Source organism: Nelumbo lutea, chromosome 1, assembly GCF_056320005.1.
Source record: "Nelumbo lutea isolate HS-2025 chromosome 1, American lotus-T2T, whole genome shotgun sequence".
Lineage (NCBI taxonomy): Eukaryota > Viridiplantae > Streptophyta > Magnoliopsida > Proteales > Nelumbonaceae > Nelumbo > Nelumbo lutea.
The window spans coordinates 202,356,745-202,380,134 of record NC_142684.1 but is presented as its reverse complement, the minus strand read 5'-3'; the positions used below and the strand labels follow the sequence as shown (position 1 = coordinate 202,380,134).

At 35.9% G+C, this 23,390-nt stretch overlaps 2 protein-coding genes across 4 annotated transcripts; one reads left to right on the top strand and one right to left on the bottom strand.

The window, feature by feature from the left end:
- Positions 1–464: 464 nt before the first annotated feature.
- On the top strand, positions 465–4,060 carry LOC148880423 (malate dehydrogenase, cytoplasmic-like). 2 transcript variants are annotated; one of them, XM_088962313.1, is made up of 7 exons: positions 465–775; positions 1,426–1,584; positions 1,685–1,860; positions 1,978–2,255; positions 2,671–2,806; positions 3,491–3,602; positions 3,830–4,060. In XM_088962313.1, the coding sequence occupies exons 1-7, from the start codon at positions 760–762 to the stop codon at positions 3,922–3,924; spliced, it is 972 nt and encodes a 323-aa protein (XP_088818439.1). In that variant the 5' UTR covers positions 465–759; the 3' UTR covers positions 3,925–4,060. The 2 variants fall into 2 exon arrangements, with proteins under 2 accessions (XP_088818439.1, XP_088818438.1); XM_088962312.1 differs by lacking the exon at positions 465–775 and adding an exon at positions 825–1,030.
- Positions 4,061–4,529: 469 nt separating this feature from the next.
- LOC148880422 (O-fucosyltransferase family protein) lies at positions 4,530–14,906 on the bottom strand. Of its 2 annotated transcripts, none has more exons than XM_088962311.1 (10): positions 14,611–14,906; positions 14,186–14,503; positions 12,790–12,880; positions 11,676–11,752; positions 10,689–10,777; positions 10,381–10,570; positions 9,756–9,937; positions 8,673–8,775; positions 7,939–8,267; positions 4,530–5,221 (listed from the first exon to the last, which is right to left on the bottom strand). In XM_088962311.1, exons 2-10 carry the CDS (start codon positions 14,432–14,434, stop codon positions 4,852–4,854), a joined length of 1,680 nt encoding a protein of 559 aa, XP_088818437.1. In that variant the 5' UTR covers positions 14,435–14,503; positions 14,611–14,906; the 3' UTR covers positions 4,530–4,851. The 2 variants fall into 2 exon arrangements, with proteins under 2 accessions (XP_088818437.1, XP_088818436.1); XM_088962310.1 differs by having other exon boundaries at positions 14,186–14,438; positions 14,611–14,779.
- Positions 14,907–23,390: the final 8,484 nt, after the last annotated feature.

The window sequence follows — 23,390 nt, the reverse complement described above, 5'->3', positions numbered from 1 at the left end:
TATGCTATTATCCCAAGAGTTTTTACTAATCAAAATCCACCCATAAATTTTGACAAATAACACCTTATTCACTACCACATTTATGATTCTAATTTATTGGTCAGTTGTTTTTTAGATGTCATATCTTTTCCGCATCATAGTCGGACTCGTTGTTAAAAGAGATATTCATTAAACAAAAGAAAACAAAGACAGAACTACAACAAAGGAAAAGAAGCTAACAACTGAATCCCTTATCAGTGCGGATGGAAAATGGATGATTCCTTCTCCCAGATAGAAAGGGCTAACTGAAAATATTGCATTCCTTCGCTCTTATCGGGCATCTTGAATATCGGATGCCCGATATTCAAGATGTGTGGTTGCGATGTTACGTGGGTAGAGATGGGCAGAGTTATTATGAGCAGGAGATCCGGACTCCGAATATCGTGTCATACCCTGAAGTCTGAAATTCTGTAAACTTTTCCGTCGGACTCAAAGCTCCGGTCTTGGCTCATTCGGCTGAGCTTGTTAAAAAAAAAAAAAAAAAAAAACCATCTACGATTTTCTTCAGCGGAGCTACTGATAATTATTTGTTTCCATCATCTCCATCTCGCTACATTATTTGTTTATTTGTTTCGTTTTTTCCATAGAACTTGCATCGAGTATAATGCTTCTTGAATCTCACATCTTGGATTCGTTGCCTAGTCTTGTGATAATTCTTTGCTTTGGGATGAGGAAACCTTAAACGTGTGCGTTTCTTGTGGATTTTGGATTGGTATCTGGATGTCTTGGCGACAAGGTGCTTGTTCAGATTATATGTTTAATTTAAATGTCTTCTTCATATGTATATATATGTTGGACCAGTGGTTTATACCTGCCTCCGTCTCTCATAGAGATTATTATAGGTTAGAGTTAATGGAGCATCATTTGATGCTTCAGAAAGTTATAGTTGTCTCGGTTGCTCTCTTTCTCTTCTGGAAAATCATTAAGCATATAGCGAGTTTTCTCAAGGTTGAAAAAGAACCTTTGAGGGTCCTGATTACCGGTGCTGCAGGCATGTTTGTTTTCTCCGATCTTTTTCAATAATTAGTTTCCATCCTTTGCATTCTTTAATTAAATTTACAACCTTTCTTGTGGTGCAAAGCATGCAATTGTCTTATAATTTTAGTTGATACAGAGTACTGCTTCGATCACCGTCAAAGTCCCAATTTAAACAAGCTGAAATTGAGATACTTTTCTTTGATAAAACCGAATGTGCAAACAAATCTAAGCAAGTAGATGTGCTTTAGTTATCTGAATGTTTGGAATAAGATAAACGAGAAAGTAGAGCATGTTCTAATGAGTTCCCTTGAGCATCAGATTCAGATGCTACCAGTATGCTTCTAGTTATAATTAATTCAGTAGTTTCATGGAACTAATTAACCCTCTACTACTCAACTTGTTTTGTAGGACAAATAGGCTATGCTCTTGCACCTATGGTTGCCAGAGGGGTGATGTTGGGTCCAGATCAGCCAATAATTCTGCATCTGCTTGATATCCAACCTGCTGCAGAAGTTTTGAATGCAGTGAAAATGGAATTGATTGATGCTGCATTTTCTCTCCTCCAAGGTCTTTCTTTCTCTTCCATTTCAGGGCTTATTTCATCACCTAGCTATATGCTTGAATCTTGATGTAGTAGAACTGATTAGTGTGTATGGTTGCTGGGTAGGTGTCATTGCCACCACGGATGTTGTTGAAGCTTGTATGGGCGTTAATATAGCAATTATGGTTGGTGGTTTCCCCAGGAAGGAGGGAATGGAAAGGAAGGATGTGATGTCCAAAAATGTAGAAATCTACAAAGCTCAAGCTTCAGCCTTGGAGAAGCATGCAGTTGAAAATTGCAAGGTGAAATTAATTTCTATTTGAATGAATAGCTTGGTTGGTGGTGTTGCAGCAGTAGGTAGTCACAGAAAGGCCAGAAATTCACCTTGAACAAGGATTAATGCATTCTCTTTCTCACAGGTGCTGGTTGTTGCCAATCCAGCAAACACAAACGCGCTCATCCTAAAAGAGTTTGCACCTTCAATCCCAGAGAAAAATATAACATGTCTTACACGACTGGATCACAACAGGGCTCTGGCCCAGATCTCAGAGAGGCTTGACGTCCCTGTCGGTGATGTTAAGAATGTAATCATCTGGGGCAACCACTCTTCAACTCAATATCCTGATGTGAATCATGCGACCGTCACCACCGGAAGCGGGGAGAAGTCTGTCAGACAGCTAGTAGCCGATGACCAGTGGTACCTACAATTTCCTTCTTTTCTAGTATGGTGTATGCTTAACTTAACTTTTAGGGCCCTTTTGTTTGCTGGTATTTAACGGGGAAAATTGGTTAATGGAGGTAATTGATGATTACAGTTCTCCCTCTCACCTCTTCTTTACCCGAATAAGTTATATCATACAAGAATGCTGAAATCGAACTATTCCGGACTACTTTTGCATGAAAAACACTAATTACCTGAATAAACTCACAAACTTATGGAGGTAAGTGAAAACGAATGCGGTTAGATTTTAATATTTGCAACTTCTTGTAAGTTATATCCAAAGAACTTTCTCTTACTACATATCTCATTAAATTTAGACATCTTAGAATGTTGATCTCTTCTTTAATGTATCAGTATTACACAAATTTGATCGTCTTTTGCCTTGTTCAAGGTTGAATAACGAGTTCATCACCACCGTACAGCAGCGAGGTGCAGCCATCATCAAAGCTCGGAAGCTCTCAAGTGCCCTCTCTGCTGCCAGTGCGGCTTGTGATCATGTCCATGATTGGGTTCTTGGCACTCCTAAGGTTGTTTCTAACTCTACCACTGGAATCCTTTGATTTTGCAGCATCCATGAGACCGTGACATCTATTCTCGGGCAACACTTGATCCTACCACGTTGGAGGAGGCACGTCCTCCCCCCTCTTAATTTTTAGATCTAAATCCTAAAATTTAAACTTTAAACCCTTAAACCATGAATTTAAACTTTAAATCCTTAAACCCTAAAACCCTAAAATTTAAACTCTAAATCCTTAAACCCTAAACTCTAATCTTAAATCTTAAAGCCTAAACCTTAAAATCTAAACTCTAAATCCTTAAACCCTAAGCCATAATCTTAAATCTTAAATCCTATACCTTAAAATCTAAACTCTAAATCCTTAAACCTTAAACCCTAAATCTTAAATCCTAAACCCTAAACTTTAAAATCTAAACTATAAATCCTTAAACCCTAAACCCTAATCCTAAATCTTAAATCCTAGACCTTAAAATCTAAACCCTAAATCTTAAATCCTAAACCTTAAAATCTAAATTCTAAACATTAAACCCTTAAATCCTAAACCATAACCCTAAAACCTAAAATTAGTGTGTACAATGGCTATGCTAGGACATGTCCTCTAACGTGAAAGGAGCCAAGTATTTTCATCTAATTTTCTTTCAAACTAATTAAGCTTCTATTCAATATGTTTATCTTCCCTGTATTTCTCATCCAGGGCACGTGGGCATCCATGGGTGTGTACTCAGATGGGTCATATGGCATCCAACCTGGCCTTATCTACTCCTTTCCTGTTACATGTGAGAAAGGAGAATGGTCGATTGTGAAGGGTAAGGTTTCTAAACGCCCATATGAAGTATTGTGGCATTGTCTTAATGTTCTCTACTACATGAACAAATAATCAAATTCACACTGGATCTTCTGAGAGCTGAAAAGGATGCTTAGTAAGAAAAAACGTGCCGCCTCCATCGATTTTGAGATCTTGCTAATAACTTATTGCTCACTCAAGGATTTGGCTGTTCTATATGGCTTGCTTACGAACTTGTTGCCATGGCAGGTCTTAAGATCGAAGAGTTTTCAAGGAAGAAGATGGATGCCACAGCAAAGGAGCTCATGGACGAGAAATCTTTCGCTTATTCATGTCTCAAATGAATATGTAAATAAAAAATGAATTCCATTTAGCCATTTTAGAATTTATATAACAAGTTAACAATCGCCCCCTGTTTGGAACAATTAACATTCGAATTTCTATCAAACGATGTAGTTTCAAATATTTCAGCCAGAAAAACTTTTATTGCATTTTACATTGAAACAAACAGAGCCAATAGAATTATTATACGGATCAGCGGATGAGCCTGCAATTTTACCTTGTATCGTTTTCGGTAAAAACAACAAATGAACAAATTCAACACGGCACGGGTACCCCACTACTACCACCCTCACTTGCAAATCCATTTGAACCCCAACAGATTCACCCACTTACATCATCCCACCTTGTATTGTCTGAACTGAATACCCACGGGCCACGGCATATGCCAACTCTAAAGTCTAACCCACCTAGCACCGGCTCAGTGTTCACGACAAACCCAACATTTTAAAGCTAACCTGAAGCTAATAGCTTATAGCAATGCTAACGGAATTGCAACAATGAGATGGCACTAAAGGCAATGACGCACGCAACAGACTACTATTAGTTTAAAGCACTTTGAATTTGGGTTGCTGGTGAATGAATGATTCAAGGAAAATACAACTGGGTCTTATCAAAGAGAGCCAGCTTTCATTTATGCGCAAAATCTTCTGTACAGCATCAGCAAGTCCAGTTGTGGCTCATGTTTGTCTTCTATACATGCTTTAAGCTCGACCAAAATCCTAGTCGAGTAACTCAAGCAGGGTATTGAACACAAGAAGGTCAGCCTTGGGCCCAGATCGTGTAGCATGAAGGCTCAGATAAGGACCCAATTTACTCGGTTATGCTGCTGGTTTCGGCAAGTCAGTCTTGAAAGAAGATCTTGCCACCATACATTAGTGACTTCTAAATTCTAATCCAACAGTTTCCCCTCTTCCACAACATCTCTACCTTTAGATACTTGGGCTTGGCCTATACTTGTTAAAACTCTGCAACTTTTGTTTCTGGTCCCCAATCGTCCTATTGTTTTCTGACGTGAATTTTTCCTTTAAACCTATTGTATACTGTCCCATTGGTTGTCCTGTGTCATTGCTATCTTCAATGTCATCATCTCTATGCAGTTTCTGGCATATGCAAGAGGATGGGAATTCATGAAACTCGCCTCGTCCTGATCTCATATCCTCTGGCTCTCCCATGAAACCTCTCTGGCACAATTTCACTTTTCTGGCAAATGTTTCCCAATCCATCTTCTGCCTTGCCATGAACAATGCACTTAGCTTCTTTGCATTTGGTTTGATGGTCCTTTTATGCCCCATGTACCTCCTAAGATCCATGATATGAAATTAAGAAAACTAATTAGTGAACTACTAACAGGTAACATCAGTAGAAGATAAAAGAGGAATTACCAACATCCCAATGGAAATAGCTAGATACCATCACAGGTTTATAACAACAATAACATGCAGTCCATATAAATCAAATGGTTTCACGACTAATCATAAAAAAGTTTTACACAATCCAAATGGCTATGCTAATCTAGAAAGGTCTCTTACTTTGATGTACCGGAGGTTCATGTTTTGATAAAATCGTAATGGTTTTGCAGTTGTGAATACTGCCGTGTTCAGTCCAACACGGAACAGAGGAGCATTGGCATAACAATAATAATAATAATACATCACTTTTAAGATTTACTATAACATACACATTGGCCTTCTTTAACCCTCGTTTTTTGATATGACTGAAAAAAATTTTGATTTTTTCTAGGATGCAACCCAAGCCAAAAGAATAGCATTGGCATCTTGATGGTCAATAACCTAATTAAAAGATGTCACCAAAGAACCAACCTTACTTTTCATAACTGTTTACCAACTTAAATCTAGTGGGAGAGATTATATTCTTTCCTTCTTACTTTACATACAAACTAAACAAGACCTTAGTGAGCTTTAACTCTCACAAATACCCTGCTTTTTCACATTTCTACTCTTTTCTCAGTATGGGACTATTTGTCCTCTAAAAACTGAACTTTTTTATTCTGAATAAGAGAACCTTCCATCTGTACTCTATTAAGAACAAACCTACATAAAAACTCTGAAAAAGAAAATACAGAATGGAATCGCATTTTTAGTTGACACTTAGGTCCAAATGTTGTATCATTAAATTTGCCCAGTGTTACATCATGATTGTTGGAATCTGATGTGTACCCAAGAGTCTAACTTGGTCAAGGCAAGAAAACATGAACTTGCGGACACATATAGAAAAGTATATACTATTAAAATAGTTTATTTATTTTGAATTCTAACATAGTATCATCATCATCATCATCATCATCACCATCTAAGCCTTGCCTCAACTATATAGGGTTAGCTGCATGAATCCTGTTTTGCCATTTCATTATGTTAAGTACAATATCCATTGTTAAATAATAGTAGCATAGTATATATATACTTATAAAAAAACGAGCCTGAAATGTTGCCTTTACTGAGTAACACTTGATACGAAAAATATCATTCATCTTCTGCATTAGCTGTTCAATGTTACACAGAGGTTTCACCAGGAGCAAATGCCACATTTATCACTTTGATTCCAAGGAAGAGGGAGGCCAAAACTCCTAAAGACTGTAGACCAATAAGCCTCATTGTGAGTGTTTACAAAATTCTGTCAAAGGTCTTATCAGAAATACTAAAATAGGTGTTACCCTCGATCATCTCTCCTTTCCAAGGTGCTTTTGTAGAAGGAAGGCATATTGTGGATCAAATCTCGGTGGCTAATGAAAGCGTCGTGGAAAGAAGAAAGGGTAGAGAAAAGGGGCTGGTTTGTAAAGTAGATCTAGAAAAAGCCTATGACCTGGTTAATTGGGAAGTCCTTCTAAAAATATTAAAAAGACTGGGATTTGGAGCTAGATGATGTTTTTAAGTTCAGCTCATTACTCAATCCTAATCAATGGTACAGCAAAGGATTTCTTCCCAGCCAGGAGAGGAATTAGGCAAGGTGACCCCCTATCCCCATTCTTGTTTACCCTAGTGGTAGAAGTGTTAAGCAGAATGGTGGCAAAATCTGATGCTCTAGGCCTTATTAGAGGTTGGAAGGTAGGTAGAAATCAGGTGATCGTTACCCATCTCCAATTTGCAGATGACACCATCTTCTTTTGTGAAGGAAACAATGAGGAAGTGGTGGAAAATTTGAGGGTGCTGCTGAATAATTTTGTGGGAGTGACAGGGCTGAGGAAAATTGGACCAAAAGTGCAATTGTAGGGGTCAATTTGGAGGAAGGATAGCTAATAAGATTTGCGGAGATCTTGGGGTGCGAGATCAGAAGTTGGCCTATCAGTTACCTAGGTCTATCTTTAGGAGGAAATCCCAGGTCAGTTGGGTTTTGGAAACCAGTTTTAGAAAGGTTTGATAGGAAGTTAGCCCTTTGGGAGAGGGACAGAATAGAGTGATTAAAGGGGATCAACAGTCCTATCACCAAGTTGTATAAACTGTTTACAATCTGAATTTTAACGAAATACATGTTTACTGATAAAAAAAATGTTACACAGAAGTCTCTCTTACGAAACCATGGTGTCAAATTTGACATGGACACATTGTCTGTTTAGAAGAGTCAATGCTACACTGCCTTGGGTAAGAACCACCTTGTGGCTGCATAATTTCAATCATAGTGTACAAAATGAGTCATATAGAGTTGTCTGTCAAGTGCCTAACTCTTCAATGTGAGATTTCTCTCCATCATGGTAGAACTTGGAAGGAAAATGAAAGTAAAGATGCTTCAGCAAAATCAAACCAAGTTTAATTTAAGATTGGGTTTTCGTTAATGAAACCAAAAATCAGATAAAGATAAACAAAATGAAAGTGATAACCAGGCAAATCAGAAAGTTTCTATCTAAAGAGATATCAAATCCACAAGTCTAGACATTTTTGATGTCCCAAAAGGTTAATTCAACTTATATATTCTTTTTGCCTTCTTTTTTCAGAAAAAGAAATTCTTTGTCTAACCACAGAAAGTATTCCTACAAAGGAAACTCGTTAGTTTTCAGTCTTTACCGTCGACCTGCTAGAATCTTGGCCATATTTCCATTGTTATTGGTGACAAATACATCACTTTCATCGCAGACAATGTAGTCAAGGGCAGCAAGGCGTGATGAGAAGGAATTGAAAGGCCTCAACTCTTCATTAGCAAGCAACTCTTTTGTGTAGAAGTTTGGGAAGAGGTTTCTAAGTGGCTGCAAAGTCTCTTCTCCACCATATATTTCTCCTGATGCAACATAGATGTATGTATCATTTCCAAAACCAAGTGCCCTCAGCATCAGACCCACTTCATGAGGGGTAAGAGGACATTTCCCCCTTTTTCGCTCTCCCTCGGGGCTCAAAGGCTGTGAAATAAAAGGGAAATATGATTATACTTTGAAAAGTAGCAATTATTATATTTTTCTCCATAAATTGCAGGATAATACATGTAAGAATCTGTGACAATATTGGATGTTTCAGAATTTGCTGGCAGTAAGCAGTTTTTTTTTTCTTTTCTTTTTTACCTTTTGATCCATAACAGAGACTTTATTCAGAAACAACGACAGAAGGTAAAACTTCCATTATCACCAGTAGAAAGAAAGGGAATACTGACAAAAGTGACCCTCCATGGAGAGGGCACCAGGATAAGGAAATTGCAATAGTAAACAGTTTCACCCAAGGATTCTACCATACATTCTTTTTTCCTGAAAAAAAGCTCCAAGAACTTATCATCAAGAAATGAGACTCATGAAAGAAGGATAATTTCTCACAGGTAATGTTGGCCACTGCCTCCTGATTTTAGCAAGCTCAGCTCTTTCTTTGTCACCTCCACCATAATAACAACCAGAAAATGCTAGCATATCAGGTTCAAACCTGTCAGTAAGGTGAACATTGAAATTCAGACCAGTCAAAGTACTAAAAGGAGGAAAATCACCTAAAATTAAATTACATCATATAATGGTGCCTAGTGAAGACATGATTTACTGCCCAGGAAACTAAGACATTGAGAAAGTACAAAAATAAAGGATTCACTTTGACAAACTGTATATTGATAAAAGATGAAAGCAGACATAAATTCCCAGAATTATTAAGAAAAGTAGAAAAGAACAACAGTACTTAGAAGAAGCCTCAGGAATTACTCTAAAATATCATATTGAATAGCAATGAGAATATCAAACATATTTAAATTATATTTGTACAAAAAAATGCCAAATTAATAGCACTGAGAATATTGGAGTGCCTTGACCCTTGGGCAAGCATGATCTGTGAAAAGGCAAAAAAAAAAAAAAAAAAAAAAGCAAATAAAACAAATAAACGAATAAAAAGAAAGGTGAAGTGTATAATTGTATTGCCAAAAAGTACAAGAAAAAACAAAAATTTACATCATAATACTTTTTTATTTGGTCTTTTTGGGTATGTCAATCAGAAAAGCCTACACATTGCCATATATAATCAATTTTTTTATGGAATTGCTTTGAATGTATTAATTTGATATTTGTCCACATAAAAGAATTAAACTGCACCTAAATTATAACCAAATACAAACTTACTCCAAAAACTTCCATGCTCCTAGGTCTCTATGTTTATGAAAGCTGGCATCCAAGCCAAGTCATTAAGATCTTCTATTACAGTGACTAGATTGTAGTCCAGATTGCAAATTTAGCATATTATGAAAAAAGAACACCATTTTCAGACGTACAACAACATATACATCTATGCTACCCAGATACAGCAAGGAACACAGTCAGATATGATATCAGATTAGAAAGAAGTATTGCATTAACTTCATGAAAGAAACCACCTTCAAACGCCAACCCAATTTCCAACTTTCCAAGTAAACAAACAGAATATACCTTAAGTGAACTGCAATGAAACGATTGGTCATATTCCGCATTCTCATGACCAGTGTTTGACCAAGATCCTGTATGGGTTTCGTAAATCTCAAAGCATGGTAATTCACCCGGCAACGCAGCTTTTGTAGTTCATCATCAAGGTTATTTGCAAGCCTGTAATCAAATTTTGTCAACTGAACAGCCTGCGAAAAGTTTGATGTGTTAATTGGCTCACTCGCTCATCATAGAAATTGCTCTAAAAAGCAGAACAGACAAATGAAGATGTTTTAATCATTGTATAACAATCCATAAAAATCCTGAACGATCAGAGATGTCAAACCAACAAAACAATGAAGACTATTTGCTTCTAAGCAGCTCTTATGTTAAGTCCTTTAAGTACTCTACCACAAACTGTCAAATAGTCTGATGTAAGGTCTTCTGTTATAATGGGAAATGGAAAAGAAGAAAAAGGTCATTATTTTCCCTGTGTTTGCATGAATCAAATAATTCCAAGTACCAGCATAACATTTTTAGGTATTCCACCAAATAATTCCAAGTACCAGCATAACATTTCAAAAAGCCTACTATAGATAGAATCCAAATAAAGAATACAATTGCAATAAAGAGATTAACATGGGTTGCTTACATGTCTCCTCTTAAGTATTGGCAACACCATATCCATATAATACTCAGGAGTTGACTTCCTTGGCACACGCATAGTGTATGGAGGTTTTTCCATTAATCTCATTACTTTATCAGAGATTCTTTTAACAATGGTAACATCTTTTGCAAGAGAAGAGATGAACCAATCAACATCAAAAATGTTCTCAAAGTCACTGCATGTCAATGGAGGTATCTGTCATAAGATAATAGTAAAAGGCAACCTCAATGATTGCTATGTAAAAAAACATAGATGGTAGCATGACCATGGATAAAACTGCAAATTCAACTCACCTATCATCCTTCCAGAAGGAATGATGATCCAGCTGTGGTATAACTAATGTAGCATTCAGAATACGTGCAACAACCACTGCATCAGTTATCTGAGTATGAAAAAGGTTGCATACAAATAAGGCAGAGAAGAAAACCATGGCCCATGAAATAATTTCACACTTCACAAAATTGTTCCAGAAAATTTACATGAAATGTACAAAGACACAGAGACCAAGAAAGAATGCATCACACAAAGCATTCAAATTATCATCAGAAAGTACATATTCTAACATTTTTCACCTTGCAGCAACAATGAATCCACCATTAGGGTTTGAAATAAGCAGTCTATTGGATCCTTCATCCAAGATTTATGCAAATTAGGATTAACCATATTGCCATCTTTCTGTAAAACGTGTATAAAATAGAGTGAAAGCCCTAGCCAAGTTCTAGGCATGCATGTTTGGAGAACAAATCCGACACAAGTTTCATATTATCTTCAAAAAGTAAAATATTTCCAGTACTGTTGATGAATTAGTTCCATTAAAAACAACCATAAAGAAGATGGAAGTCATCAAAAGTGAGCGAATCAAAAGCAGGACCACAATTCTCCAGGGAAGACAAGAAGGCTTAATGTCTTAGATGTGAAAATGTAAAAATAAGCTATCTGTCAAGAATAAAAATTTGTATTAATGATCAAGCTCAAAGAACCTGTACATCTGTAAGAAGGTATAATGAGGTGCTGTTCTTCACAAAAGATTTTGTTTTATGACTACAAAATTATCCTTGGACCACAAAAGCAGCATGGAAATCAAAAGAGATGAGAAAGAGACAACCCTTAAAATAGAAACGAAACTAAATAACTGACAAAATATAAAACATTCTTGAGCATTTCAACTATGGTTCTTTAGAGATATCTCAAATAAGTATGAGAAAAAAATAAGATTACATTTATGTAATAATCAGATGAAAATTCAATATAACCAACAGAAGATAAGATATATATGTTACCCCTGTTCTTTGTTGGTTTAACCCTCCACTTGTTGCAATAAGCAAGTATCCATTAGAAGACCGCTCACGTACAGCAGCTAGATTTTCAGTAAAACAAAAAAAGATACATGAGCAGTTAGGTATGGAGCAACATCTACATGTGTTTCATTCTTCACAGTACGATAATGAAATTAATAATCTATCTTAGCATTTTCAAGATAACCAATGGAATTGGTTGTTGAAATCATAGACATCTTGCACAAGCATCATTCTTCATGGAATATTCAGACAGAATAGATCCCACCGGTACATGTTCCCAGTCACTTCAAAGTACAACCGGTGCCATTGACAAACATTTACTTTGATGAACTGAAGATAGTTAATAAATTCACAATTAAAAGATTGTTGGATACTCTCAAGAGTAGTTACATAACATTCTATAGCAGGTAATCTAGCAATGGTTTCCTATAGGTTGCCTGTTTTCTTGTTTCAAATAAGTTGGATAGAACATATCAAAAGAGCTTGTCATATACAGATGTATCATATCTTTCTGGTAGTGTAAATGCATATTTAATGGTTTAGAGAAGTTTCCCTCTACAGCACACGTAAGAATAATTGATTTGTTACAAGTTGAAGGGGCTAGAAGGGCTAGGGGCAGACCAAAAAGGGCTTGGGTCAAACTAGTAAGAAATGATTTAAGCTCTCATAATTTAACAATGGATATTTTAGTATTTCCATTAACTCATATTACTAATGCCATTTAAACTAAAACAATGCTAATTGTTGTTTTTTCTTTTATTTTCACAACCCAAACATCCTAGCTAATCTGCTAAGCCTTAAAATTTTCAGACTAGTTAACTCTACTCCCTATATTCCACCAATTAGTTTCCCAAAGGAAGACAAAGTTGAAGAAAAAACAAAGTACACAGAAATGACTTCGTATTGGCAACGTCCCTTCCAATAGCCAATTTTAAGTTGTTATGCCTAAAATCCATATTACCTACTCAAAAATTTTTTAAGTAGACCTCATACCAGTATAAGTCTAAGGTAGTATAAGATATACTAAGATTTGCAAGTTAAAAGAGAAATGTCGGTCCCTTTCTAGTAGCTAAAATAAATTAAGAAAATAACTTACAAGTGAAATGAGGGCCTTTATTACTACATCCATAGTAGAACTTTGAAGATCTTGACTTCCATATATCAATTGGTACATGACGACCTCCTTTCTGCAGCATTTCCATTTTAGTATTATTCAACTGATAGTAATTCAACTTGAGTAAACAAAGCATGGATTGCAGATCTTCTTATCAACACAGAATGCAAAGGAAATTATCTATGAAAGAGAGACATGACAAAATAAACCTAGAAGAATTAGAGAGTGAGATTCACAGAATACAGTCCTTATACACATAAATTTGGTACTTGGAAAAATCTTTTAGATCCACAATTCCTAGAACTTTTGCAATTGATAAAGTTATCTAATTACAACATGGTTATTTTAATCAAGCTTTATTGACCTGAAGAAAAGGGGGGAAATGGTCCAAGGAACAAGGATGTGAAATGATATTGGTGTTCTTCAAACACCAAAAACAGAATATTTGAGAAACACCAGGTTGTAGAAAAGGTCAAATGAGGCATCTTTCACTCTTTTGATGCATTGTGCACGCAAGGATTCATAGAAGCTGGAGCATTTCTACTGGAGCTAATCTTTTTCAGTAAATATGATCATTGTGCATTATATTGCCCTTTTCCTCCTTATCCATTTGCATCTCACTTTGTCCTTCCTAAACATAAATATAGGAACTAAAACGTGCATGTGCAATGGCTCAATCTTAACGAGACTACGAAAACCATATATAGGTGCTATTGAAAAAGGAATGAGAAAAGAAAATTCAGAAAATGAAGTTGAATGGAATAAATGTAAGAAACCGACCAGTAACGGTTGTGGTGGTTGAACCATTGTAGTAGTAAAGCCACAAAACAAGAAGAATTTAACTCCAGAAACAACAAATAGGATCAAAGAAAAACACAAAAAGATCTAAGGTTTGGGTGAGAACAGAACAAAATTTCCACAAATAAAGATCAACAGGCGATTCCCAGGAACATCCAAGGCGGCAATATAGTCCTCTAAAAGGCCCTTGATGAGAATCTTACGGATGTCCAAGGTCCATCCAATTTCAGATGAGACTGATTTTGATCTCGTTACCTGGATTTGTTTATTTTAATTGTTCATTTACTTTACCTATTAAAGAAAAGAAATAAGGCAGACGGTACTGCAAAGTGCGATGCAGAATTCCCAAATCACAAGGATACATATGATAATGATAGTAACTATAACTGGATGCAGAAACCTTGTCTAAAATCCAACTAGTTAAACAACAGGGGAAGGAAATCAGTTTTTAGTGCTTGTAAGAATACATCGTACTTCTTCCTTCCGCTTAGCATGCGTGGAAAAAGAGAGAAAATTGTACTGCATTATGCTACTGAATCAAAGAGATAGAGAGTTCTAGTTGGCAGATGCTCAAACATACCAGTCTGGAGTAGAATATACGGGTCATAATCAGACGATGAGAGTACCAATCGAGATCAGAGGCAACATGTCCAGTGAAAAGCGAAATTAAACCTAAAGCAAAAAGCATCAAGCCACACATGACGGACCAAGAGATTGGCTTCTTCTGCGATCTCCAGAAAAATTGGTTCTGCGAATGTAGCAAAGCCAAATTAGCCGGAGAGAGCTTCAAGCTGTGAAGACTACATAACAGCGCCTTCCCCACGTCCATTGAGCTGCAAATGGAGCCTCACTTTCATAATAACTATAAAAACCCTAAAGAAAGTTCTGAAATAGTATCCTGAGCAAACGCCATTAAACACTTGTCATTGTGTGCTGTGATCTGAACCACATAATAAGTTTTAAGCAACGGAGTCAGGTTGATATTTAAAGAAGGTAACGAATGACCTGTCCGGAAGCATTGGAACCTCTACGTGTGGAATCTAAGTAAGAGAGAAATTAAAGGTAATCAATGGAGACAGTAGACCAACAGTTCTGAAACCCTAATTCTGCAACTGCTTGACTAGAGCTTCCAAAATGGGCAGAGAGAGAGAGAGAGAGAGAGAGAGAGGAGAACGTTCTTCAATGATCGAAGAGTTTCTTAAATAAACGAGCTGGGAAGGGGAGGAATGGTGGTGTCCGTGCAAAAGAAAAGTGGAATATCGGAAGTTCGTGTCGATTTTGTAATTATCGCTGTATCGCAGATGCAGAGAGAGAAAATAAATAAATGAAAAGGTGGCCATGGAATATCTACTGAAATAAATTACATAAGTACGGAGATATTCTCAACCGAACCCGGACTCGGCCATTGGAGGTAAAAATAACTAACCCAACGTTGGCCCTTCTGTGGCTGACTGGCTGTGAGCTCGAAATTTTGGAAATACAATGGGAGGGAAGGGGTATAATTGGAAATATGGCGTAATATAAAGGGTGGTTATTGTCTTGTTGTGTTAACTGGTAATAAGGTACGCATCCCTTGCGAAACAGTAATTACTGTAGGGAAAGATTGGTTGCGCATCATAGTCGTACGTACTACGTACATCAAATCAACAAATATGAGACGAGAGAGTTCCATTTATCGAACGGTGCTGATCAGTTAACCAGCTATGGATTTGATGGTTATCGAACGGTGCTGATGAGTTCCATTCAAAGTTTATTGGTATAGTTGAGTAACGTACAGCCCGTAAGAGTTAAATGTGGTTTATTAATTTGGCCAACTAACTTTACACTATTACAGACACCGGTAAAGTGTTGAAAAACAATGGAGGAAGTTTGGGAAGGTATAGTAGGAATGTAGGATGATTGCTCATTGCTTGCTTTGCTCTTTTTGTTTGTTTTGGGGTTGGGACTTGGGGAGCACTCAGAGCAGGAAAGATGGAAAATACCGTGTGGGGGTGGGCCCTTTCTTTGTCCTATCCCACGGTTGAGACTTGAGAGATAGAGGCGAAGCGGGACCATCTTGTTCATATATTTTGTTTGTTTCCTGGACGGTCCATCGAGGTTGGTCGATATATCATTCCCAATGACTAAAGAAAGTGGTAGGGTCGAGGGTAGTGGGTTAGTAGCTGATTGGGAGAGAATGATAAATGGATCGTGTACGCCACGTTTTTTCCACTCCAAGACCTGAAGACCGGAGATAATGGGTCATTGCTCAGCTGAACTGAATGGTTTATTGATTTCTCTTTTTTGAATAATTTATTAACTATAAGTTTGTATTCAGATAATTAAAAACTTATATTAGCCAAATCAAACAACAGAGTTCATGCAACAAAATCAGCAGGCCAATTTGGTGGGGAACTGCCACCAAATGTTAAACCCACCTAAACCTTTTTAGGGACGTGTGCTACCTAATTAAAATCGAATTTTAATTTAATAGAAAAGTAAAGTATATTAAGAAGTTGACAAGTTGTGAACCATTTAATCTATAAAAATTAATATCTATTGATTGTTAAGCTCTCAAACATTTTATTGTTTAATTAGTTTATTCACTAAAAACATATAAGTTATTCACTTCAATCACTTTAGAGTTCAAACTGTTATAACACATTTAACGTCAAGGGTATAATAATCAACTCAATTTAAATTTTAGCCACTAAGCCTGCGTTCAGAAGCTATGCAAATATGTAGAGTATAAAATGGTTTATATAAATTGCAAAGTTAGGTCAATTTTACACTAATAAATATATCTTCTTACCAAACAGACTTTTAACTGTAATGGGTGTAAACATAAATTTCAATAAAACATATGTCTGTTTTTTATCAAAAGTCCATTTGAATGCAAATTTACTTCTTTCTTATTAATGTACTTTTGGCTCAGTTTGAAAAGAGTATAAATGCAAATATGTATAGTATAAATACATATAAAATAATACAAAATATAAGGTTTTACACTCCACATATTTGTATTTGTACTCTTTCCAAACTCAGCATTTACATCTTATTATCAATGTAAATATGCATTGGTCTGTGATTTGTCAATACATAAATGTAATATTTCCAAATACAAGCAAAAGTGAACCAGAATATATAATTTACTCTGAACCGGGATTTACACTCCATTGCATCGTTTCCAAACGCAACCCAAGGGGGTGTTCAAGGTCTGATTTGGTTTGGTTTGGTTTGAATTATTGAAGATCTCAAAGTAAAACCAATAAAATATAAAGAAAATAACCAATAACCCCAGTGTCAGAATTTGTAGGTTTAAAGTATATTTTGGGTAGGTGCCAGATTGGAATTGATGCCAATTTATGGGTGAATATGGATGTATAGGATGTGTTTTTTTGACGTTTTGAATAACTGTACAGTGGGAATCAGAAATCTGCATTGGATGTATCCGTACTTCTCCATAAATTATAGTTTGATAAATTTTCAGACCAAACTAAACTGTTTTATAAATCAAACCATTTTATTATGATTTATAAAATTATATTGAAAGATGCCCTAAAGGGATGAAGGGGAGGGGGGGGGGGGTAACAGCAGGTTTTTATAATCTAATAAATTATAAATGCAACTTCTGCACTCGACCATTTGAGAAGGGCAGAGGCAAAGGTAAATAAAAGAAGAAAGTAAAGGAGTGATGAAGGAGGGTCCTCCTACATCTGCCAAAAAAACAAACAATAAAAAAGGTGGAGAAGTCAGTAGTCTAAGAGCATATTGATGTGGTTCAAAATGCTTTAATTGGAATTGGATAACCTTTATATGAAAAAGAAGGGAAACATGTCTCCTGGAGTGGCGTGGCTAATGTGGACATAAATGAACGACAAAAGAAACGATTGAGATTGATTACTACATGCAATAATGTTGCTGATGCTGATGATACATTGCTGCTACTGTATCAGGAAGCAAAGAAAAAAAAAACAAAATGATTTTCCTTTTTTGTTTTGTCGTTTTAATTTCTTTATTTGCACATAATTAAGGGTGCGATTTGAGCCATAGTTATCCCCAGGAAAAAAGATAGTTGAATTGGGTCAGGTGAAAGTCGGGTTCAGTTTGGGGTTGAAAAATATGAACCTAACTTGGTTCGAATTGGGTTAAAGGTTGGATGTATTAGTGATGCTCAATTAGGACTGAGAAATCGAACCGAAAATTCCAGTTAATGGAATTGATTGGCTTAATTTGGGTTAACCTGAAAGAAAAAATCGATGGTTAATCAAGCTGATATCATATTTATAATGTATAATATATTATAAATATAAAATTCTAAAGAGTTGAATTAGTCAAAAACTGAATCGGTTAACTGATTGATTTTGGTTCAAGATTTCATAAAAATAGAAGATCAGTTTCATCTAAAAAAAGCCTACACGGAATTGTGAGCACCCCTATGTTCAATCCACTGCATAGATGCATATATGCTTATGAATTCACAGGCTGGGCTTTGCCTTTTTAAAAATAAAAAGGACTCTCTTGAGCCCAAAGCTAAAGATCAATTTGAACACAAATTCTATAATATATTATCAAGGTAGGTTTAGGCTCGAACTGTGCTTATTTGAAAAACCTGGGCTTGAGCTTGACTCGAAAAATAACTGGACCCGAAATTTAAAGCCCAAACCAGAGCTTGTAGGCTTAAAAAATTTGTTTAAGCAACTGGCTTGGCTGGGCCAGTCCATTGGACTATATATATATATATATATATATTAGTTAATATTAAGTTTATAAAATACATTGTTGTCGTATTTAGTTGAACGTATGCCATATTTGGAAATATAGATAATTAGATTAGAATTAAAGAGAGTGTAATGGATGATTAGTTCAGAAGTGAGTGTTGACAAAGTCGAAGCGAAACCGATGGAGAGGGGGGTCAACGTCCACCAAAAAGTGAAAGTTGTGGGTCATCAGGAGGTAGTCGCCACACACGGTGTCCGGTGACCCGGCCGGGTGTATAACTGTATATCAGTATATGCCTATGGATCAAGTTTCAGTTCCAAAAATAAGAGTTTCAGTTCAGGGTCCTTGTCAACTCCTCATGTTACTTTGCCGACTCTTGCATAGTCATCCTTTGCCATAGTCAAAGTCAAATAAGTGGCCCCTCTCGTGGCCCTGGGGTCACAACTCACACGGTTGGTGCCTTTAGGCATTAGATTTTTACTTTGCCACCACCAAACACAGAATCAAAACCACGCACTCTTCGTAACCTAAATAGTTGATAGAATATAACGTAGACAAACGGTCTCCAACCTTACGAAAAAATAAAAGTAGAAAACAAGAGAGAGAGAAGAGCACAGGCCCAGCCAGGCAGCCACAGGCCACAGCATTGATCAATTCAAAATCCAAAATTAACAGATCGAATTCATTCTCGCTAGGGTGTACAGCAATAAAAAGACTTAACAATACAATCCACATCCACTAGGCACTAGAATAGGATTAGGTTTTGTTACACGTTTCAATTAGTTAATTAATTAAAGGTTAACAGAAATATTTAAAGCTGGCGATAACAATCATGATCCATATCCATGCAGGAGGAATAAACTTTTCATTTGTTAGAGAGAGAGTAAGGCGTTGGATGTCATAAATTTGGTTGTTTTGTTTAGAGAAATAAGAGCAACAAGTTGGTGTTATTTAAATTTTAAAGACGACGGGACGTAGGGCTTCACAATGCCGTGATCCAAAAACTAATGGCGCGAAGCACACACAGTCACACACACTCCCAAACCGAGGCCAATATTCTTGCAGCTTACACTACACCACCGTTTTAATAATTAAACAAAATAGCCCATTAAGAGGCCAGATATATAAATATAATTTATTATCTGGAAACTCACAAACTGGCAATTTCAGCTTTCAGGAGTTGCCCTCAAAATCTCAGCTGCTTGCTTGTTCTGGTTTGTTAATGGAGTAACCTTCCAATTCCATTCTAGCACATACTTAAAACAGTATCTTTTGCAACTCTCCCATTTATTTTTCTTTCAAAGCACTTGTCTTAAAGCAGGAGGCTATATCTGGGGTTTCAGGGAGTGATTAATTCCAAAACCATGCGTTCACTTTGCATTAATAAGTTCGGGGTTAAAATATATTTTCTTCTTCAAAATTTTCTCACTTTCTTAATAAATCCATTCACAGTCACTGCTTTTAATTAAGTGAATACTGTACCCTCTTTGCATTAATGTGGGAACTGGATCCACAACTCGGTGCACATTTCGTTTCCACTAGTATTTTGTCTCTCTAAGAAGTTAACATTTAAGTTCCATCCATACTCCAACCTAATTATATGTTGGACCATGACTATTATAATATCCATCCATCTATATTCCTGAACGCTTTCAAGATTCAAGTGCTTTGCTTTTGATAAAATAGATAATTACTCAAAAATGAAAATGAGGAGAAAAAAACTAGCTATAAAAGATTCAAATAAGATAAAATTAAGGGTAAATTACTAAAACCTCTCTTTGAATTATCATTATTAAAAAATCTTTTAAAGTTTAGTAATTGTAATTATTTCCTTTGAACATTTTAATATAATTGCAAGTAGATTTCTTTGTTAGAATCCTCTAACAAAAGATATGAATATATTCAAAACACCCATACAGATACTATTGATCAAAATGTTTATTTTCTATTTTTTTTTTCCGGCCAACCATTAAAGTGGACAGTGGGGAAAGGGGAAAATACATGAAATACTATGATATAAGTAGAGATTTTTGGGTCGGGGGATTGGCTCCCGGGGTCCCCCCCTAAGTCACCCCTGCTCTCTCTCTTGTTTATAAACTTTGTATTGTTTCTTATTTAATGTAAAAACCAGTGTCAATGATAACTATATAGGTATTTTTGACATTATTTTGCCTCTTGATAGAGGATTCTAACACAATAGGCCTATTGCAATTATGTCAAAAAATTCAGAGGTCATTACAATAACCAAAATTCAAAGGAGATCTCAACAATAGGCGGGAACTTTGGGGGAGGTTTTACCAGTTTACCCAAAAATAAAATTAGAATCTTCTGATACAGTGTGTGTGTGTAGTATTAGCACTGCCAAACAACAATTTCTCCGACCATTCAAGGTTATGTACACGCCCTAGCCACACCGGCAGTTAAGCACCATTGTCCCAAGGGACCAGAACATTAACTTCTGTTACAATAAGGAGGTTCATCCACTAAAGTTGCACTCATTCTATCGAGGCTGAAGCGGTGATATGACGTACAGTTAAATGGATCCTAGTTTGTTTATGTAATAAGTACGATTATCCCGTCAAGGTTTTGATGGTAGGGGTGTTATTGGACCGGTTTTTGGATGGATCCTATCCAAACCAAAATCCATTTAGATAAATTGGACAGACTAATAATACATAATGAATTAGACTAGTCCAGACTTAATGCTCCAAAGTGTTTATTGAATTGGATTGGATCTGATCGATTCATATCTGGTCAATTGATAGAAGATAAGAATATAGGTGTCAATGAATCGGGTTTGGATTAAAACCAATATTCTAAATTAAAACAAATTTAAATATATTGGATAGTCTAAACATTGAATAGGACCAGCCTAAAATGGTCCAAAATATTCATTGGATTTGATTGGACCGGGTCCATTTGTAATAGACTCACATTGGACTGGATTGGATTGGACCACCAAATCCAGTCCAACTGACACCTCTATTTGGAGATACAATGTGTTACTCTCAATTCGGAAGGAGTACAAATAAAAATATGTAGAGCGCAAAGACCTTATATTTTGTATGTATTTATACTATATGTATTTGTATTTTGTATTATTTTATATGTATTTGATGATCAATAGAAACATAAGATTCTCTCTACTTCCTTCATTGGCTCAAGGATAGTACCGACACCATCACTATCTCCCTTTTCAAGCTTATCTTGTGTGGATCAACAACCTGTTCCATTCCAGCATCACACCTGCCATTAATTCAAACAAACCATGGAAAAGAGGAAAGATTTGTCGATTAAGTTATGTTTGGTTTGAAGGAAAAATAGGGAAAGGAAGGGAAAGGTAAGGAAACCTTTACAAAGTTTGTACAAGTTTCTTTACCTTTCCCTTCCTTTCCCTACTTTTTCCTTCAAATCAAACACAGCTTTTAGGTCAGCAATGGGAAAGGAAGAGTAGGAAGGGCTTGCCTCAAGAGACGAGAGGAAGTGTTTCATTCCTAAGGCTGTGTTTGTTTGCAGTGCAATTTTATTTGCATTAGTATAAATGCACAGAAGTGCAATTGAAAAGAATGCAAATTCTGGTTAAATTTTGTTTTGGGTTTTACTTTATTCTATTTCAGGGCTTATTTTACTTGGCTTGTAATGCAATCAAACAAAATAAGATAAATTTTGAAATAAAAATGAATTATAATTTGCACCAAAAACTTTTGCACTACTATAATTTTGTATCAGTGCAAATAAATTTGCATTACAACCAAACACAACATAATTGATTTGAATTGGAATCCAATAAATGTATAGTCCTACCGTGTATCTTACCACTTATAATCCAATGCTAGACTATCCATTCAGTATGTGGACGTCTTTATTCCTCTTTTATGCTTTATTCTTCTATTATGTCTGATTGTGCACTATTTATTGTAGTTTTTTGAGTAAAAGATATGTATTTTCATTACACTATTCCTCCTTGAAAAAAAAAAAACAATGGTTGATCTAGATTATCAGTTGAGTGAGTGACTAATCGCCTATCCAAACTATCTGTTGATACACATGGATTGGTTTTGGGTTGGATTCCGTCCAAATCAAAATCCATTTGAATGGATTGGATGGACCAATAAGACATCAAATTTGGACGGATTGGACAAACCAAATGACATATTGGATTGGACCTGGTCCGTCCATAATGAATTTATATTGGATTGAGCCAATATCTGGTCCATTAATAGAAGATAAGATCATAGGTGTCAATAGACTAGGTTTGAGTTGAAACCAATTTAAATTAATAGGAATTTGAACTAATTAAATTGTCTCTGGACCGGTCCATAATATTCATTGGATTGGATTGGACCAGGTCCATTTGTAATGGACTCACATTGGAATGGACCGGATTGGACCAAACCAGTCCAATTGACACCCCTAATTGTGAGGGAGGTGGGGAGAGAGAGTATAAATACAAATATGTACAATACAAATACATATGAGTCTTAGGCTGTGTAGCCTATGTTTAGTTGAAAAGAAAATAAATTTGTGCCATGGAAATGATTTGAGTGTAAATGAGCTATTTTTATTTCAAATTTTAGCTTACTTTGTTTGACTACATACAAATGAACTAAATTAAGACATGAAGCTGAATAAAGTAAAGTCCAAAACAAAATTAAACAAGAATTTTCATTTTTTTACATTTGCACTCCCATGCATTTGTACTAGTATAAATAAAATTGCACTGCAACCAAACACAACCTTATGCTCAATTTGAAAAGGGTACAAATACAAATATGTATAGTACAATTTTATTTGCATTAGAACAATTGCATGGGAGTGCAAATGAAAAAAATACAAATTCTCGTTTATTTTTGTTTTGTGTTTTATTTTATTCTGCTTCATATCTTAATTTACTTCATTTGTACTTCAATAAAAAAAAGTTAAAATTTGAAATAAAAATAGATCAGAATTTACGCTCATATCATTTACATTGCCATAGTTTTGATAGGATAATTGGACAGAAGCGGAAAAGGAGATGGTAGTTCCGACTTCTGGCACTAGGTGTCATGTCTCTCATGTCTCAACTGCCAATTAGGGGTGTTCAT

What these genes read in the sequence shown, in the direction of transcription:
- LOC148880423 (XM_088962312.1), top strand. Translation starts at nt 829, where the DNA reads ATGTTGGACCAGTGGTTTATACCTGCCTCCGTCTCTCATAGAGATTAT. An exon ending in ATGCAGTTGAAAATTGCAAG is followed by an intron (nt 1,861 to 1,977) that starts GTGAAATTAATT and finishes TCTTTCTCACAG; the next exon opens with GTGCTGGTTGTTGCCAATCC. An exon ending in AGAATGGTCGATTGTGAAGG is followed by an intron (nt 3,603 to 3,829) that starts GTAAGGTTTCTA and finishes TTGCCATGGCAG; the next exon opens with GTCTTAAGATCGAAGAGTTT.
- LOC148880422 (XM_088962310.1), bottom strand. An exon ending in TAAAGGCCCTCATTTCACTT is followed by an intron (nt 11,753 to 12,789) that starts GTAAGTTATTTT and finishes CTGAAAATCTAG; the next exon opens with CTGCTGTACGTGAGCGGTCT. An exon ending in AAGATTCTAGCAGGTCGACG is followed by an intron (nt 5,222 to 7,938) that starts GTAAAGACTGAA and finishes CATGGATCTTAG; the next exon opens with GAGGTACATGGGGCATAAAA.